A 20,597-nucleotide genomic window follows, 5' to 3' on the forward strand; every position below is an offset into this window, starting at 1 on the left:
CTGTAGAGAACGCAAACCCCCTTGGCGGTTTATATACGATATTGTGGTCGTGTTGTCTGTCCTCACGAGGACATGATGTCCCCTGAGAAAAGGCAGAAAGCGTCTTAGGGTGAGAAACACCGCTAAGAGCTCCAGATAATTTATGTGTGACCGTTGGAGGTCTCTGCTCCAGAGACCCCTCACAGGTCGACCTTCGTATATGCCCCCCCAGCCCGTCAGACATGCGTCCGTGGTGACCACCTTCCGCGATAAGACAGCACCCATAGGCACGCCTCGCACCAGGAAAGTCGGGTGCAGCCAGTGGCGTAGCGCCGTTACGCAGTGCACAGTGACCATCACTCTCCGCGCGCCATGACGGGGCGCGGGGTTTAGTCTGAGGGCAGCTACCCAGCGCTGAAATTCCCTCATGTGTAAGCGGCCCAGACGTACTACTAGGATGGCTGACGCCATGAGCCCCAGTAACCGCAGACACGATCTGAAGAGAACATATTTGCGTGGCTGGAAACGAGCGAGGCAGGCCCTGAAGGCTCTCACTCTCTCCGCTGACAGGCGGGCTGTGAATGGCACCGAGCTCAGGCGTAAGCCAAGGAAGAGCACCGACTGGGCTGGGGACAACATGCTCTTTTCTGTGTTTATTACAAAACCCAGGTCGAGCAGGTGTTTCATGAGGATATTCGTCTGCATAATAGCCTCCTGCTCCGACTGTGCCAGAAGGAGCCAGTCGTCTAAATAGGTTGCCAGGCGAATACCCTGTTGTCTTAACGGGGCTATCGCTGCTTCCGTACATCGCACAAACACCCGTGGGCTGAGAGACAGACCGAAGGGAAGCACTCTGTACTCGTAACAGACACCCTGAAAAGCAAACCTCAGATATTTCCTGTGTGGATAATATACTGGGATGTGAAAATACGCGTCTTTCAGGTCGATTGATGTGAACCAATCGTCCTGACGCACGAGACGCAGCAGGGATGTGTGAGTGAGCATCCGGAATTTGTATTTTCTGAGATACCCGTTCAGAGCCCTTAAATCTAGGATGGGGCGAATTCCATTCCCTCCCCGTTTGGGAACGAGGAAATATTTGGAATAGAAGCCGCTCTGACTCCGTTTGGAGGGTACGATGGATATGGCTTTCTTTTCTAGTAGCGAGAGAATCTCCTGCTCTAGAATGTGAGCCGACGCTCCCCGGGCATGTGATTGCACAATGCCCGAGAAGCGAGGAGGGGTGACAGCGAATTGGAGTCTGTAGCCCCGTGATATCGTCTTGAAAACCCAAGCAGAGCATGTGAGCATTTTCCACCTTTCGCTCCTCAGAGCGAGCGGGGATGTCACCATATCTCTGTTGTCTGCACCCTGTGACCGCATTGGTTGTGTTATGGCGCCCTCTAGTGTCTGAACACGGTGGCGCTCTAGGGTGACAACCTCGGTCGACACTGCGCATGCGCGCGGTGATGGTGCGTTCACAGACCCGGCCACCGTCCGCATTCCGAGAGAGGCGTTCATAGCCACTCTCAGAAGCGGGGCAGTCACCTGACTGTTTATTGACATTATTATTTGTCTTTTTAATATTTTCGACTGTGCCCTTGGCTTTAAGCCTGGAAGCAACAGTGGCAAACATTTTATTTTTAGACCCTTGTTTGTGTGACTTGAACGACTGGCAGGAACTGTTGTCAGTGTTGTGAAGTCTGCTTCCCTCATGGCGCGAACTGGAGGATGACGTGCAGTCATCACCCGAGGCGGCGGAAAGGCGGGAGCGTGGTTGTCCCCCGGAAACACATGGGTAATGGATACGTGCGGAACACGATCCAGGGCTGAAAGAGAACAGGAAACCTCCAGCCCTTTCCCCGAGGGGGGGAGGGAAGGCTGTCAGGCTGCCCTCTTCTTCTTCCTCGCCTGGTGACTGAAAGTCTGGGTCGGCGGCGCCTGTGTGGCTGCTGCCGGGACCGGGGACTTTCTTGGCCAATTCGTCCGCGCCTCGTGTCTCGGTGGGAGACCGGGGGCGGGCTGTGGCTTCTGCCATCTCGGGACCTTGAACAGGGCCGAGTGCGGGGTAGCCTGGGAGAAGGTCCGTCGCAGGACCGTTGGGGCCGGCGGCTGGGCTTTCCGAGGGAGGCAAAGCTGGAGAGCTTCATCCTCCTTCTTCTTGGCCTCACACCGTTGTTGCATGGAGGCAAGAGCGGAGCCGAATATGCCCTCAGGGACGATTGGCATGTCCAACACGTCCTCCTTTTCCCGGTCGGGGAGGTTTGTCAGGTTCAGCCATCTGGCTCTCTCCTGCACCACCATCATCCCTAGCGATTTGCCTGTGGCCTGGACTGCACAGCGCTGTACGCGGAGGCAAATGTCTGTGATCGCCATGATCTCCTCCCACACGGCCGGTTCAGGTTTCACCGTCATGTCCGCACACAGCTCCGCTTGGTACGCGGTTAGCATGGAGGAGACATTCAGCGCCCTGACGGACAAAGCAGCCGCTTTGTAGGCCCGTTCAGTCATTGCGGACTGGAACCGGTCCGCCTTTGTCGGCAGTGTGGGGTTCCTGCTCGGGGCCGCCGACAACCGCGGTTGGAGGTGGGCTGCCACAAGCGGCTCCATAGGAGGCATGCGGAGTAACCCGAGCTTCTCCATGCCCTCACAGTCCAGAGAGGAGGCTCCCTGGATTGGGGCCTTGCTGCTGAAGGGGCGGTCTCTCCAGGAGACCGACACTTCGTCCAGCAGCTCTGGAAATACGGGGAGAAGTTGCCTGGTCAGCCTCGCGGCTTGGGGCAAGTTCTTTCCCTCGTATCTAGACCTGGAGGGCTCTCTGGCCGCTTCAGGCCAGGGGATGTCCAGCTTGGATGCAGCGCGTTGGCACACGGCCTGCAGGTCCATGCTGAGGCGGGGGAGCGGTGGCTCGCCTTCGCCCGGGGAGGCGGACATGGCCCCAGGCTTGGCAGCCTGGGCAGACGAGACGAAGATGTCATCTTCGCCCTCGTCTGAGTCGGAAAGAAGAAACTCCGGGGCGTATTCTCCTTCCTCCTCCTCATAGTCCAGCTCCAGGACATCCTCCGCGGGTGAGACCATGGTGAGGTCCAGTTGGGAGCCCCAGCTTGACACAGCACGGGGCCCCCTTCCCGCGGCTGCCGCCGCCACCGAGTCCCAGCTTGACACAGCGCGGGACCCGGCACCCGTGGCGGTCGCCACCATGCCCTGCTCGCCGGCCGGCGAGTTTACAGGCATGAGGAGGTCTCGGACCGGCATGCTAGCTTGGCGTGCTAGCCGGCGGCGGCGGCTTTTGGCGGTAAAGCGGGAACAATGCCCGCACGCGCCGGGGGTGTCGATAGCCTCCTGGGCATGTTGCAGCCCGAGGCAAGACGAGCAGACCTGGTGTGAGTCAGTACTCGATATCTTCAGCCCGCAGCCGCAGAGCCGAGCCTCCGACACTCCGTCTCCTCTGGTGTGAGGGAGGGAAGAGTCCATCCTAGCTAGCCTTGGTGCGGCGTAGAAGGGACAAACGAGCAACAGGCGTGTTACCGTTTGCGGGAAAAAATCCAAAACCTTACCGTTATCTGTTGGAAAAAAACGGCAGGGTAGATTCTGATATTAACTGGAGTGTTAATAAAGGGAATTCCCGTGCGAAGCAAAAGTAGCTGGCGAGCGTCCGTCGACCGAAGGTTAGCTTCGTAAATCAGTCTGTGGACCGTTAAGCTAGCTAGCTACTGATCTTTCTCGAGATGTGCTCCGAAGCGAGAAGAGGTGTTTGAATGACGCCTGCGTCGTGGCGCAAGCTACTTATAGGGTTGGTGGATTCCCTGACGTTGGCGTCAAGATCACCAGCCAATCAGGATTGGCGTAATGAGATTGATGCTTCTGGTGCATACGCGTTGAGGCGCATCCCATAGTGAGACATCGAACGGAGTGTTATGAATGAGAACTCGCCTGCTCAGCGCGGGTGGGAAAGACAACGAGACTGGAGCGAGAGACGACGCTGCGTTCAAGGACCATCCAGCACATTAGAGAAGCAACGCCAGCGGAGCACTTTCGGCATGACGACCGCAAGCTACGTGATTAGACTGTGTCAAAGTCGCAACATTTCAGGATAAAGCCAGGAAGTGCTCTACCACATCTTTCAAGTTAAAGGTGGTGTGAGAAGTGGTTAATCTGGAAATTGCAAATAAGGACTCAGGTCTATCATCTATGCTAAGCCTACATGGTGGAGAACAAGTTTATGTGTTGGTGTTCATGAATGTTGTATGTCAAAGGGTTTAAAGACGATAAGTTCAAGTTAAAAAAGACAGTTTTCACATTTTATGAAAGGTATTCAACTTAACGGACAATTTACTTGAGCTTTAAAGGGTCATTCCACTGATGACAAAAACATTTTATTTGTAAAGTATAATTGATTTAATGCCTTTCTAAGAATATTTCACTACATTTAAGGTTTATTAGTAACAAGCTAAATCTTATTCTTGTTATTTTGTTGTAAAGCTGAGGTCAAGTTAAACTTGTTAAGGAGTGCATACATTTGATAACCTCACTGATTACTTACATTTATACCTACTGTAGCTTACATTTATACATTCAGAGATCCAATTCAAGCTTAGTGGTGTTAAGAACTCCGACAGTTAGGAGGTAGGACCCAATTGCACGACCCGGGAGACAGAGGTAAAGTATTTGTAAGATACTTAATTTTTTTCAAGAACAGCAAAAATGAAAAAAAAAAAGGTTTCTCCAAAAATGGAGAACAAAATGAAAACGCTCACGTAGTGAGGATCAAAACTAGACAAAAACAAGAGCTCATAGAGAGCATAGACCTGACTGTGGCAAAAGACAAGAGCAAAGGTCTGACCATGGCAATAGACAAAAACGAACTGACACTGAACACTGGGAGACAGGGGAATTTCCGACTGTCCATTCCATTGAGGGTGGTAACCTGAAGACAAGCTGACAGTAGCGCCAATGAGTCTGCAAAACTCCTTCTAGAAAGCTGAAATGAATTGTGGACCCCTGTCAGAAACAATGTCATTTGGGAATCCGTGGATCCTGAATATATGGGTCACCATGACCTCTGCGGTACCCTTGGCAGAGGGAATCTTGGTTAAGGGAATGAAATGAACCATCTTGGAGAACCGGTCCACCACTGTCAGGACCGTAGTTTTGCCTCTGGACGAGGGGAGACCTGTCACAAAGTCCATAGATATGTGTGACCAGGGACGTTGAGGAATCTGCAGCGGTTGGAGCAAACCCATCTTGACCTGGGACGAGGTTTTATTGCAAGCACACCGGACAAGCCGCTACGTACTCCTGCACATCCTTCTTTATGGCTGGCCACCAGAAACGCTGCTTAGTCCTGCACATAGTCCTTTTAACTCCAGGGTGGCACGAGAGCACAGACGTGTGGGCCAGTCGATGACCTTAGAGTGGAGACACAGGAACAAAGAGCAGGTTGTTTGGACACTCGCTAGGTGCCGGGTTCAACATATTAGCCTGCTTAACATCCGACTTTATTTGCCAGCAAAACGCTCCGACCATACGGTTTAAAGGAAGGATGGTCTTGGGCTCTACAGCAAGGAGTTCTGGTTCGAAAAGGCGAAACAAGGCATGAGGCTTTTGATTCTGGGAACCGGGGCGAAAAGAGAGGGTGAAATTGAACCTACACTCAAAGAAAATAAATATTAGATTTACTTAATCTAGTTATGTCAACCGGTTGCACAAGGCTAATTAAATAGGAAACAGATTAGTAAACTAATAATTACTTCTTGCATTTAAGTAAATATTACCAAAGCATCTTAATTAAATGCTACATCATACAGTTATGTTGTATTTGCTTAACAGTTATGTTGAATTTACTTAAATTGTTGTTTTTACTTAACACAATTATGTTGTATTTGCTTAGTTTACATTGATTTACCTAACAGTTAGGTTATAGTTACTTAAGACAAATTAGTTCCATTTATGTTGTAGGATTGTGTTTTTTGCACTTAACATAATTTAATCCAAATTGCTTATAAGTAATTCAAATGATTACAACTCAGTATTTTTAATTCCTCACTTTATTTAACATTTTCATTTTAGACACAACATTTGCCACAACAACAAAAACACTTAACTCCAACAGCCTGTTGGTGGTAGGTACATAAATATTAATACTTTGAAACTCTTTGCCTAAAAACAGCTGCTGAATTGAACAGTGATGAGACGCCTTTTATACACATGAACAAGTAACAAGTAACTTCAGCAGTTAAGAAGGCCCAGCAGCGACTACACTTCCTGAGGGTGCTTCGGAGGAACAGACTGAACAAGAAGCTGCTGGTGTCCTTCTACCGGGCGACCATCGAGAGCTTGCTGTCATACTCCATCTCTGTGTGGTATGCTGGCTGTTCAGCTGCGGACAACAAAGCCCTGCTGATTTTTTTAACTATTTATTCCCCCCGTATGATTGCTGTCCTTGGGATTACTCTTGTAATCGGTTTTTCAGAACCTGCACCTTGGTTGACAGTCTGTTGCCATCCAACCCCATCAAAACTTTTTGAATGAATTCAAATGTTTGTTTCATTTCCTTGGGGTAGCTCAGATTGAGGCTGTAAATCAGTCCAAGCAGTACTGCCCATCCATTTGCCAAGTACTTATGATCTCGCAGCACTCCAACACCCTCGATAATGACGCCAACATCCGCAAGTGGTTCCCCGGGCTCTGCTTCTTCGTGTTTCACGAGATAGATTCCCAATACCATTGGCTCCATTGGTGTCGTTGCAAGTTCAACATCCTAAAGTGGGATTAGAACATAGTATTCATGATTATCAGTATGAGAACTAGCCCTGACACACAAATACTTTTGTTGGATTCATTGTAAATAAATACATGTAGTTGTAAATGTACATGAACAATATTACCAAAGTAGCAGCAAATACTTTGAATAAAAAACAAATTCAATGATTTAAGTAGTTATTGTTGCTTTTAATTTAAAGAGGACATATTATGCAAATGTTCAGGTTCAAATTAGTATGTAGTGTCTCTACTTTAAAGAGTCCTCTCCTGCTGATGTTTAAAGTATGGAGTGTCTCTACTTTAAAGAGTCCTCTCCTGCTGATGTTCAGGTGTATATCAGTATGGAGTGCCGCTACTTTAAATAGTCCTCTCCTGCTGATGATGTTCAGGTGTATATCAGTATGTAGTGTCTCTACTGTGACATGTCTCCATGCTTTAATGTTCAAAAAGCTCTGATTGGTTAGCTTGGTGGCTCTGTTGTAATTGGTCAACAGCTTAGATATGTCCCACCACTTAGCCAATCATGTTAAATGTGTTGGAGCCCTAGAAAATATAAGTGCAAGATTTGACTTGCACGACAAAGGGAGGTCACTATGTCGCAGAAGCACATAAAACCTGTACTGTTTGCACAACGGCTTTAACCGGGATTAGTAACTGCACACAAAAATGCAAATATATTTAACAATCCGGATTCAAAAATTGATATATGTTCATTTAATTCATTTTCTGTTTTAACAGTTTGTTTTGACAATTACTACCTGTATATAATTTAAACTCCTGAATTTTCCCACGGGATTAATAATAAAAGGTACATCTTATTTTAAATAAGCAAAGGATTTCAAAACTAGGTGTTTCATGCAGTTGATTTATACATGGAAAATGACATTATCATGTATTATTGTGTTATGATTTACCTAAATAAAAGTGAATAATGATGTGTTTGGCTATGTTTCAACTTACCAAATATTCCTTTATGAAGTTCTCGGAACTTTCATTCAGGTAAACGCAGAGCGCTTTAAGGACACAGTCCCGTCGTGTTTCAACCATGGGATCCTGAGGGACAAACACATTTTCAAAATCTTCACACAAGAATACTGATTATGCTTGTGTGCTGATTTTTGGAAAGTCAAAGAAAGGGGGTCAGAGAGGTTAAAATATATGTATACGAGAGGGACAACAAGAGAGAGATAAAGAGAATGTGCTGTTGCAGTGCCCAAACTACACCATTTAATACAACTACATACCTTGTCCATGGCTGCCATGATCAGGCCCAAATTGCGTCCTGCTGTTCCCCCCTCCTTTTTAAAAACCTTCATCAGCTGAGCTGAATGGCGATCCAGTTGCGACATGAAGGTAGACAGCAGCGGAACGGTGGTGATGCGGGTGAATTCTGCGTTTACCTGCAACACATTGTGATACAGGTTAAAATGTGTTGTTTAAAGCTGTTGCATCTATAATAATATCCATCAAGTGTCATAGCAGAAAGGACAGGAGTTCATCTACTGGTGTAAACCAAACAAAGAATTTCAGCTGAGGTTCTTCTCTTATACAAATATTAAAATATTTAAAAAATCACCTCGCTCTCTGAAAACAGAGCTGGCCATCTCTCTCCGAACTCTGTGATGAATGGCATAGGATTTCCTATCGTCTATAGGAAAAGGTTTTTTCCATTTTAGTTTTGATCAGCTGACTGTTCTTCTTTTTCACCTCGATTAAAAGTGCTTGTCTTTCTTCTTCAAGGCTGTCTTTGGTTTCGCCTACAGGATAATCAGGACAGTAATTGACCTCAGCTTTCCGTGGCTTCTTCACCTGGTTTGGACCTTGGGTTGTACCACGATTTTCTTTCATAGCATTTATGCTCAACTCTGTGCAGCCAATCTTCCGCAGTCTGGTCCGGTAGTTGGCCATTTTGTATTTTAGGCTAATTTTCCACCCGTAGTAACCAGACACAGATCCTTGCTCCTTTAAACAAGGATGCTTTTTTATCAGAGCCAGGGCCACATCATCAAAGTCTGCACTTGATGGATACACTTTGAACTTGATCATTTCTGATGCCAAACCGTCTAGAATATCAGACTTTAGTTTGGTGCTTGGAGACAGGAGAGTGCCAGAGTTCTAAAAAGCATGACTGTCCATCTGTAGCTGAACCTCTACCTCATAATTGAACTGAGGTATCGGAAAGATGTTGGGCCATGGCTGTGATCTAAGGGATGACCCTGAGGCTGCAGATTCAGGGGAGGACAATATTTGTGTGTCTGCTGCTGATGAAAATGAAGAATTGTCCTCTAATGCTCGAAGTGAAGCAGTATGGTGTGGGCCAGTGTCAGTGCCAGCGTTATTTGGCAGGTAAATTACCTTAACTGTGCTTTTGTCTCTGATTTCAGAAGTACCATTCAAGTTCATGAACTCATTGTCAAATTCAATGTCTCTGTACTGCAATCTCACTTGTTCTGTCAAGCCAAAGTGTCTTTGTATCTCTCCTTGTAATTCCTCTAACGAAGCTGGTATTCCAGTGGGAAGTCAATTTGGATGCGTTGTCTTGTCCAAGAATGACTCTTATGGTTGCCGCCATCTTGTATTCAATCTGAAAATACAAAAAGATGAACAACTGTCTTAGAATTGAGGTTATATATTAGGAGTCTTGTGCACACTAATTGCTCATGCAATCACTAGCAATACATCAATGTATTCATACAATTAATTAGTCCCCAAACACGTTAAGTTGCCCTGCAAACATGTATTTTTCTTCTTGTTACTACAGTTAAAAGTTGGATCTTCACTGTACAGAATAATGTATATGCAGAGTTTCAGATTAGGAAATCAACATTTGCAGAACTGTTGATAATACTTTCTTGATTATTGATAAATGAGAACATTATAATTTCTAAATTGAAAATAAAAGATTACCTGTCACGTGTACAAATCTTTTCAAGGTCACCATTCTTATGGAGCCAATTTTATAGTCATGCAAAGGGTACTGGTCAGCAAGCTCCTTCAAATCAACCAATGCCAGGTCACTTGTTGGATGTAACTCGTAGGCTCGATAGTGATCTCTATACCAGGAGCCCAATTTTCTGATGATGAGACTCAAATCATCTTTTAAGATACATAGCTGAATAATTTCGGAGAACTCTGGCAGACCACCACGTGATCCATGCACAACTATCATGCCCTTTTTGTAGTTAATCCCATTAATGGTGACACTATGAGAAAGATTTAAAGCTGTGACTTCAGGGTACTTCTGAGTAAGAACATGCACAACATCCTCATGTAGGACATCAATGGGGACCTTTGAGACTTCTGAAACCTCCAACGAAGACTTTTCATTGTAAGGTTTGAGCATATTGTAGCCCACCATAAACTGATGTTTACTTGCCAATGAAAAGGGTATGTTTCTGAAGTTCTTTGTGTGCCTAACAATCTGCTTAAAAAAAGCTATGTTTCGCTTCAAATCGCATGGTCCACAATGCTACAAGTGGGCCAAAACATTTGATCATTTCTGGATAATGTTCCAGAAAATGATGTTTTTTCAGCAACCTTGCACCGGGAAAGACTTCTTGATAACGTTGTCGATGTTGAGATTTTGCACTCCAAATACACAATAGACTCTGCAGTATGACTGGGAGCAACAACTAGTTCCACAATATCCTTCAAATCCAAAATCACCTGCCATGCAGGTTCATCATTAGGAACAAGTTTTCCAACCATCAAAGGAAGTAATCTAAGGAGACACCAGTTTTCGTGGGCATTGCCTCCTATTGTTTGTTTCTGCTGGAAGGTTTTTGGTAACAAATGAGGGCGGTTTTTCTTGTCACCCCACTTGTAGGGAAACAATCTAGTAAGATTATTGACTTGCTCAAGAGTGAAAAACTCAATGCACCTTGCTAATTCAACCAGAACTATGCCCTCAAAAAGGTTGTGCATAATGTCTGGGGGATAACCACTAATGACATTGAAATGAGAAAGACTGTCAGTCAAAACACAAGCCCTTTTAACACCACAGCAGTTTACTCCTTTTTCCTGAGCTGTTGTGACGTGAAGCTGATGTGTTTCTTTGTTTCTGCGCTGAAATGCTCCTGTTCTTACTTCTAGAGCCTGAGTGTCTGAACGCTGAGCTGTACAAAATCAACAGAAATAGTTACCTGAAAAACTCTCTATAAACCCAGCTAGCCCGTGAGCCCCAAGATTATCAGCAAGAACACACTGAACTGTGCCTTTTATGAAAGACCCCAGTTGTGGTATAAAAAACCCTTGCTGTTCCAAGATCACTAGATCACGCAAAAGAGGCTCAAATATTTTCTCATCTTCTTTGACATAGTCACTTTTGCACAGCAATGTGAGGTAAATTGAGGACAAGGATGAGCTATTGCCTGGATGTAAGTTACCTAAAACCCAGTAAACTGCACAAAGTTTGTGTTTCTTCCGTGACGTTCCCAAAGGATTACAGACTTCAAAGTCATCTACATAAAGGCACAGGGAGATTCTTAAATCTTCACCTGAAAGAAACTGATTGTTTTTGTAATGTTCACCATCCCGAAAAGACAAATACTGCTGTTGATTTAAAGAGCAGGCTCTGTGATTATCAACAATCTTATCAACTATATCATTACGACTGAGCAGTTGTTGTAGAGACTGAAGTAAGGGAACATATTGGAATGTTTTTTTGGACCTTGCATCAAGTACATATTCAACAGGTTCCACAACCTTAAAGTGCTCTTTGTAGAATTGTTTACGTTTGTAAGCTGAAGCTAGTGGACCATCCTTAGCTATTGCGGTTACCAAAGGATTGTTGGTAGAAATGGCATTGATCAACTTATCAATTATTAACTGATCAACATGAAGGTCATACTTTTTGAAAACTTCAGCTGCTGTACTGTTCGATATGGGGACTACTGCAGAGGTGAAAATAAAGTGCAATTCTTCTAGGAACTCATCAAGTGCTGAGCTTGGTACATGCAAGTTAATCTCTATTTTTAAAAGAAGAGAAGCCTATTTTTTTACAATTGTGTCTTTCAGGTTCTCATTGTCTATGCCAGTTTCAAATGAATTGTGAGCAACTATACCAGAGCCAAGTTCTGCATGATCAGTGCAAATTTCTTCAGACGAGGTATCCTCATGTACATCACTACTTTTCACTACGCCAACTTTAAAGTCTTTCACTGTGCAAGTGCCATGCTTCCTGCTCTTATGAGATTTAAAAGTAGTGTATGTTAGTTTGAAAAGAACAGTTCTCAAACATACAAGTAACCGTTTCATAGCGCTTCAAGTGGGTGTTGATATGGGAAAAGTACTCTCTACTAGATGAGTAGACACTTCCTGGACATAAATAGCAAGTGAATGTTACTAGCTCTGCACTTAACACAGGTAAAACTTCAACATGACATCTACTTAAATGTGTTTTAAGAGCATTCCATGTTTTGAAAGAGCATGGGCATTCATAGTATGTGCATGGATATGGGTTTCTCTGACCAAAATGGCCGTGTTTTAACTTGTAGTGCTTCAGTAATTGGTACCTTGTAGTTTGAGTCTTAGTACACTGTTTGCATCTCCACATTCAAAACCTAGAGAAAAAGAGAAATGTGTTAATGATCAAAATTGATTGTAAACAACAACTATTGTTGCAACCATTAACATAATTCAGGGTGTGAGGTGTAGGATATAGCAACCCATTAGTGGATCTTAAGCAGTGATGGAAAAAGTACTCAGCTCCTGTGCTAAAGTAAAAGTATAAATACTCCATTACTTGCTAGAGTCCCAAGTTCAAAAATAATACTTAAGGTAAAGCACCAAAGTGTTATTAGCCAAATATAAAAAGTACTTTGTGCAGAATGCCTTTTGTAAAAGGGTTGCATCATTATAGAATAAAATAAATATAATATATTCATATAAAATATATGAATACAAACATATTATCTAAAAAGGTAACTACAACTGTCAAATACATTTAGTGTAGTAAAAGTACAATATTTCCCACTGAAATGTAATTGAGTAGAAGTACAGAGTAGCAGAAAATGGAAATACTCAAGTATATGTATGTTGTACTTGTACTTTACTTAAGTGCAGTAATTGAGTAAGTGTAGTTGGTTACATTCCACCACTGATCTTAAACATGGCATGCGCTTTGAGCTGAAGCAAACTTAGAACATTGTTTGTTTTTAACTGAGAAATCCTACTCGTTTAGCCTTCAACTTATTTGGAGACGTGAAGGATACTTACTGTACTTTTGAGCCGCTGGCTTTCATCTATACATTTGGCTCTCCCCAACAACTTGGAAATCTGAAATTCAAAGTAGGAGAATTAGTCACACAATGAACTTAATGCCAAAAATTAAAATGTGTATATTGCACTGTTTTAACATGTATGACTTATCCTATACCATGAATCACCCTATTATATCAATCTTACTTTAATATTTACTTTGTTTTTTGATCACACACACACACACACACACACACACACACACACACACACACACACACACACACACACACACACACACACACACACACACACACACACACACACACACACACACACACACACACCTTTCAATAAGAGGGAAAACAATATGATATTTATAAATTCTGAGTTTTCTTAGAATTATAAATTAAAATGTCTAATTCACCCGAAAAAACACGTTTTCGGGTGAATTCCGTGTCTATTTAAGGGCTGTCCTATAGAGAGGCGAAGTCCCTCCCCTTCCGGGAGCCTCCATGGGACCCCGGAAGCGGAAAATTATACATTGAATTCAATGGAGAGAGAAAACGTATCTTTTGATCCCGTTTGAATTGTGCAACGAACTACACATATGATGTTTGTCAATTTAAAAGAACATTTTGCAAGTCAAAAAAATAAAAATGTGTCGTAAAACTGTGAAGTAACACATTTTTTTGTGTTAAGCCGCTCAGTGAACTACATGTCTCTGGTCCCGCACAATACGCGTCACCAACACAAAGATGGCCGTCACGTTGGCACATTTCACCTCATTCTTTCAGAATGAGAATAAAAGTATAAAACGAGGTGAAAATCACTATAAGTCTGGGCATGTTGAAAGCTGTACATACACGAAAGAGGAGTTAGTCGGTTCTGTAAGAGCCAGCATGCGGGACCGGCTTTACAAGGTTTCGGTGAGTAACATAAGTGCAATGTTTAAGGTTAATGTCAGTCAATAAGGAGGAGAATGAAAAAGAAGATGATGAACCACAGACCCGGCATATAATGACTGCAGTGTGCAGGGCTGTGTTAATTTATGTTACTGTTATCAATAGCATTAGTTGACTGAGAAAACCGTCAAGAAAAAAAGTTTATCGATGTTACGAGTCGACTAGTATAATATGCCCACGGCTGTGATTGACAACCTGGACAGCCAGTCAGAAGCTAGAGTGCCAACCTAGAGAGCCAATCAGAACCTAGAACGGGTGTACTGTATACGGGTGTGTATGCTATGGATAACATTAGTGTTCACAAGAACAAGGTACACTCCCGTGTTTTGTTTTAGTTGCTCTTCAGATTGAAGCGGCCAGTTTTATATCGACTATGTGATCTCCTTTTTACATCTCGTTGTGTCATTTGAGTTTATTTGCTGTGTGTAGATTCAAGGATTTTGGTTATCTTGTCAATTTGTTTGGTTATCTAGGCACAGCTGTGTGTGACTTCCTCTGGTACACTGGTATGTGTTTTCCTAATGTAGAGAGCATTGATTAATTCATAAACTACACACTGAGTCTAGATCCTGACCAAATCCATTTTTTTTTGATCAAATGTTTTTCAAAAATGTAATACACATTTAAAAAAATACAATGTACAATCACAACCAATACAACACAAATTACAAAAAATACAGAAAAAACAAAACAATAACAACAATCAGACAAGAGGACAAAACTATGGAAAAATAAACCCTCCCACCCCCAGATCCGGACCATCCTTGTATTGCTCATTCAATCTATTATAGCATGTTAACAAACATGGTACTTACTTTATTTGTACAGATCTACATGGGAGAGGATGGCGCGATGCAGAGCGCTGTCTGTGGTTGTGCACGGGGGATGTACAAATGCAGCCACGCTGCAGCATTGGCAATATTTGCCATGTGGCAGATCAGCTCCACAGAAGTTCAGTGCCAGTGGAGGAAGCCTGGCACTTCAAAAGTAGTCCAGCCGGTGTCTCAACTCTACCAACAGCAAGAGGAGACCTACAACCCACTGGCCAGAGACATCGCCACTGAGGAAGTAGACTGGTTCAGGTCTGCACTGAGGGGCGCAGCGTGGCATGGCATGGCTTTTGTCACCTGAGCCAGAGCTGCAGCCTCAACATCAGGCCATTTTCAAAGTGCCGGAGCTGGTGAAGGAGCGTGGGGGTCGGGGGCTTGAGGCAATTCTTGCCTCAATGCGACTGAGCAGAGACCAGCAAGCTGCCATCCAGACAGCCACCGTAGGACAGCGGACAAATCCTCAGTGGCAGTTACACAGGCAGGGCAGGTTGACAGCCAGCAATTTTGGTGCTGTGCTGAGGTCGGGACTTTCATCTACTCCATGAAGAGGGTGCTTGGGGGGTACAATTTAGACGGAGTCATGGCTGTCAACTGGGGAGTTGTAAACGAGGTGTATTTGGCCAGTGTGTTTGGCCTTTTAAGTGTGACACATATGTAGTGATAAATGCTTCACTTGACCACTGTTCCTAAATAAAAAAGGTTTTCTGCATCGTCAGTCATTTTTTCCAAATAATTACCAATATTTCACAAATTCTTCATGTAAACTTAAGAGCACAGTTGTATGTTGAGTGTCAGCTTTGCTTGGTTCATCTTACTGGGGGGCAGCTACATGGATGTTGGTGCAGTCCACAATCATTTTGCAGTTGAAGGCAGAATGAATTTATTATTGAGTCAGAATGAAGCACAACTTCATGTCATACAATACATTGACTTTATTTGTAACTGTAAAAAAATAAAGCATTGATTAGCAAGCAGGACCTGCAGGAACAGAGAACGGTGATGGATGGAGCTGGGAAGAGAGAAGAATAAAGAAAACAGATCAACTTTATTATCGGATATTAAAAATTCAATTTCAAAACAAGTTGCCGCTCCTACAGTTTTCTAGTATGTAAAGATGATTTCACATGACCTATGCAAAATATCACACTCAATACGTGTGTGTCTCTGGGGGGTGCATTGTGCCTTTGATGTATATAAATAATATACCATAACCAAATACTATTACGTACAGTGGAAATCAGGTTGCCAGAGCAGGTCAGTGTGCATGTTCCTCAGGGTCTCAGCAGTTACAGGTGAGGTAAAGAAAATAAAAGAGAAAAAGGTCAGTAACAACACTTTAAAGTAACAACACTGAATAATTATCTCTTTTAATAATTTTCTCTCAGTAATCACTCAACTACTGTCTTTCCAACAAACAGATTGACTCACTCTCACTATCATCACAATGAAACACGTCCAGAAGAATGTCATGCAAAGCTGCCTGCCTGCTTGCCTTCCTTCGACTCTCCCTCAGGGTATATGCAGGAATCCTGAGGTCAAATGTAATACCTTTTAAGACCTTTTTTAAGACCCTTTCCATACATGTTAAGACCTCATCGCAACTTTGAGTTCTAACCGGTTACATTGGCAACACACTTTACCTCACATTGACTATATTGATTGTAAGATAGCAAAACTAAACAGAGTGCAGACAGACTACTGAAGCCTCCTCTCCACATGAACTTCAACCTCTCTGTGAAGGTCAGGTTTAATGCAGTATGCTGCTTTGTTGCTTCTGTACTCTGTGCTCTTTCATTCCAGTAAAACTCCTCAGAAACCATTAGAAACCAGTATTTGACCAATAAACAAAACAATTGACCAAACTTTGAACTATGAAATATATTAAACTTTGGTGAGCTTCAGCGGGGTAATGCCATATAGGAGCTCCCTCACAAATACCCAGGGGTTAAATTGGGCTGGGGCTGTCCGGGGCTAAGCCCTGGCACATAGGACGATGCTCTGACGTCATCACCCTCACACATTTGTCATATGTTTACAAAAAACAATATATATGTTAAGACTTATATGTTAAGACTTCTTAATATAGACTATATTAGGGTCGATATGTGTTGACTTTACTTTAAAATAGCAGATCTCTGTGACCGGATATAGTTTGGCTTAGACCCCGGCCCCACGAGGACGCATACGGTAAAACGCATACGCAAGCGCAAAAAAGTCTTCCGTTCACACGCATTCAATTCATCACGTGTCCGTTCACACTAGACCGCTGGAAATGCTGGAAACGCTGTAGTACATATGTCAGGCCTGTAAGTGGCGCCGCTGCCTCCCGAAATACACCAAAAGCAGCGAAGAAGACCCCGGAGCATGGTTGCCATGGTTGCCCTTCTGTTTATTCTCCGCGGTGGACGACGTGTTCTCCTGCTAGGTAGTCCACCAGCAGATGAGAAACACCCACCTCTCCGCCTCTTCCAAGGGACGAGGGAACCGTGCGGCAGAGTTTCCGTTAAAAAAAATGTTCCGCCGGTCAACATGTCCGTTAAAGTTTAAATCTTCCGTACAAAATTAGAAAAGTGCCGATCATAGGTCTTCTTTGTTATTTATTGAGCTTTAAAACAAATTGATGACGACTCTGTTCTCTGTATAATAATATAATAATATTTAATAAACGGTGCCTGCCTCTCTTTTCCTCCCCCTCTTCTGACAGCCCAGCAGCAGGAGGAGACGTGGGGAGAGGGAGGCGGGCTATTTCATCGTAATCAGAAAATGATCATATAGGGCTTACACACGGAGCCGTTGGACCCCCAGAGCGTTGCGTATGCCGGTCTACCCACCTTGGGACCCCACCTTGGGACCCCACCTTGGGACCTCCCCCCCACACAGAGCGGAGCAAGGCAACGAAACTTAAAATAAGAAGCAGCATTTTACGGCGCGCTATGCATGGCGCCGCCTTGAGGGGGTTTCCCGACATGTCGTTTCAGTAAATTAATGGGTGTTTCATGTTGTCGTTGCTGCGGGACTTCTTAATACCTTGGAAAATGCCGTTTAATACTTTTTAATACTTTTTAAAAGCCTTAATTTTCGCTAAATTGATTTATCAACTTTTAATACTTTTTAAGACCCCGCGGACACCCTGCTCCCTGAACTGCTTCCTTAGCACCCGGTGGAGGGCGCAGTAGGCTACTCTTCAAATATTTCACGAAATACTTACCATGATGACTACTCTTACTGTTTAACATTTTGGTGTACTTCATGTAATAAAATAATAACTTCATGGTAAGGCTACTAAAAATGACAAGGCTTAGTAATGTAATGCTAACTAACGTGCTCGCTACTCGTCGCTACTAGCTAGGTAGCTAACTTGACTATGTTCCATGCACAACATGTATATTACCTATGATATTACCTGATATGTCTGATCCAGCGACTCCTGGTCCTTTCATCAGACGGGAAGCGATAGAACGAGCAAGTGGTATGATCACTTTTGTGATTACAACATGGTACAAAGCACACAGGCATCTTGTAAAAGTGAATTTATTGGAGCAATCTCTTATATTTATGGGAGGGAATAAATCAGTTATGAAATCTTCTTCTTCGCTTTAATTACGAGTCTCAACCACTTGGAGCATTATCGCCTGTGACATCACATACCGACCCAGAATGGGATTTGGGATTTGTAGTCTTTGTAGTCGCGTATTTTTCATAATCTTATATTTCAACAGTTTTACGAAAAAATGTGACTTTTTTTTACATGGAAATGATTGTTTAAGATTGACAAACATCATATGTGTAGTTCGTGGCACAATTCAAACGGGATCAAAAGATACGTTTTCTCTCTCCATTGAATTCAATGTATAATTTTTCGCTTCCGGCGTCCCATGGACCGGAAGTAGATGGGCGTGACTTCGCCTCTCTATTGAGTCGACAGTCACGCTAGCGTGATCAGATCACATGACCTGTTCAAGCAGGTGCCGCATAAAAACAATAGTCCGGACAACAATACCGTGTCTTTCCGTCGAAAGTGCTGGCTTGAAACTATTTGCCAGTCTTTGTTTCATGCAAAAAGACCCAGTAAACACGGAGATACGATTATATAAAGTTAATACAAATAAAAAATGTCGCACACTCAAAAGTATGAAAAATGGAAGCACATATTTTAATATCTTCGCCGTATTTTATCATTTTACGAAACGGAAAATACTAGAAACTGTAGATCCTGCTCACCAGGATGTATTTACCAGGGAGGGGGTGAGGTAATCTGGTAAACGGAGTGATACGAAGCGAGACGAAGAGGGACGGCGGGAACCGAAGAGAGACGCGAAGATATACGAAGACAGACGGCGGGAGACGGTGACTGAAGTAAAGTGACAGACAAACAGACAGAACTTGAGAAAGGAGGAAAAAACGCCTATGGATACACCTGTTATTTGTTCATAAAATGTGTATATAGGTTCATGCTACCTCAATCAAACGTTCACATTATCATAGTGACATCCCATGTATATATTTCCAGCTTTCAAATTGTTTCGTTGTGCATGTTTGTGTTGCCTATATAAAAAATAATATCATTTTCAAAATCCGTTTTTATGTGATTTTGTGTCCAAAATGTTCATATATAGTATCTCAAAATGAAAAAAATAATCATAATCAAAAACCAGGCTCTCAAATCTTTAAATCAGGCACATTTAAAAAAAAAAAAATTAAAAAAAAAGAGGGAAAAAAAGTGTCTTAAGGTAAAAGTTAAGCTAACATTACTAATTATAACCACATCAAGCTAAAATCATTAAAAAACATAACGATCGAGACTTCTACAGCCAAAGCTTGAAATGTCACCTCTTTTGTGACATATTCACACTTTTAAGTGCAAGGGAACATGATTAAAAAGTGACCGTTAAGCTAGCTGTTAGCTAGGCTGCACCGCTTTTAAAATCTATCATCAAAGTATACAGTTGGGAGCAGGGAAATCAAAAATACACATCAACTTTTGTATTTCAGGGACCGTTTGTGTTTAATATATGTTAATATTTAAGAAACTTACCATAAAATAGCAGGATGGCACAGGAGAGTGATAACATGCGGCTCTGTCATCCAGATCTCAGAGTCAGAGAATCCAAATGGCGCATGTCCCCGGTCGTATAGCGCATGTGCTGAGAAAGTACGGCAAGCACTTTGGGACAATCAGCGCGTTTTAAATAACTTTACCATTTAAATACAACACAACATGGTAATGTAATCCCAAAACATTGAACTTTTACATAAATGCAATTAATTGTTAAAAGTGCATTTACTTAGTAGTTTCAACATAGAAAAAGCAATTAATGCAAACAACATGCATATTTCATTTCTTAGAGTGATACTGAAAAATAGAGTCCATCTGGCCTGGCGGGAGTTGAGGCTTTTACAGAATGTAGCGCTTCGTTTCGGACGCCTACCCGTGCGGGTCCCTGAAAAGGAAAACCCCCCGCAGGACTTGATACGCCCCCTTGATAAATAAATGTAATTATAATGAAACCAGCTGCAATGGATCATGAATCCACCAGGGGGAGCCGTGATTGAAAGCTGCCACACTGGAACTCATGTGAAATAAACTGCTGATAGATCGCAGGTATCTGATATTTGTTAAGATATGTCACGGATAGGATCATATTCTGTGCTAAATAAGAGACATGCAATCATTTACTAAACATCACCATGTTTTTATTTAACAAAATAATGTTGTTTAATTCACGTTGGCGTAAGTACAAAACCATCACTATGTTTTTAGATCAGGAAATGCAGCCCGGCTCAAACAAACGATTTTCAATCCTCATCCTCACGATCAGTGCTTAATTTGTAAATCATAAGGTGCCGGAACGCAAAGTACATA

The 20,597-nt window shown here is 43.1% G+C and overlaps 1 protein-coding gene across 2 annotated transcripts; it reads right to left on the reverse strand.

Moving 5' to 3' along the window:
* Positions 1 to 6,008: 6,008 nt before the first annotated feature.
* LOC307041393 (uncharacterized protein) lies at positions 6,009 to 19,872 on the reverse strand. 2 transcript variants are annotated; one of them, XM_079684771.1, is made up of 6 exons: positions 19,770 to 19,836; positions 18,970 to 19,085; positions 12,958 to 13,017; positions 7,986 to 8,141; positions 7,702 to 7,794; positions 6,009 to 6,739 (listed from the first exon to the last, which is right to left on the reverse strand). In XM_079684771.1, the coding sequence occupies exons 1-6, from the start codon at positions 19,804 to 19,806 to the stop codon at positions 6,428 to 6,430; spliced, it is 774 nt and encodes a 257-aa protein (XP_079540897.1). In that variant the 5' UTR covers positions 19,807 to 19,836; the 3' UTR covers positions 6,009 to 6,427. The 2 variants fall into 2 exon arrangements, with proteins under 2 accessions (XP_079540897.1, XP_079540898.1); XM_079684772.1 differs by lacking the exon at positions 18,970 to 19,085 and having other exon boundaries at positions 19,770 to 19,872.
* Positions 19,873 to 20,597: the final 725 nt, after the last annotated feature.

Source organism: Notothenia rossii (assembly GCF_949606895.1).
Source record: "Notothenia rossii genome assembly, chromosome: 5".
Lineage (NCBI taxonomy): Eukaryota > Metazoa > Chordata > Actinopteri > Perciformes > Nototheniidae > Notothenia > Notothenia rossii.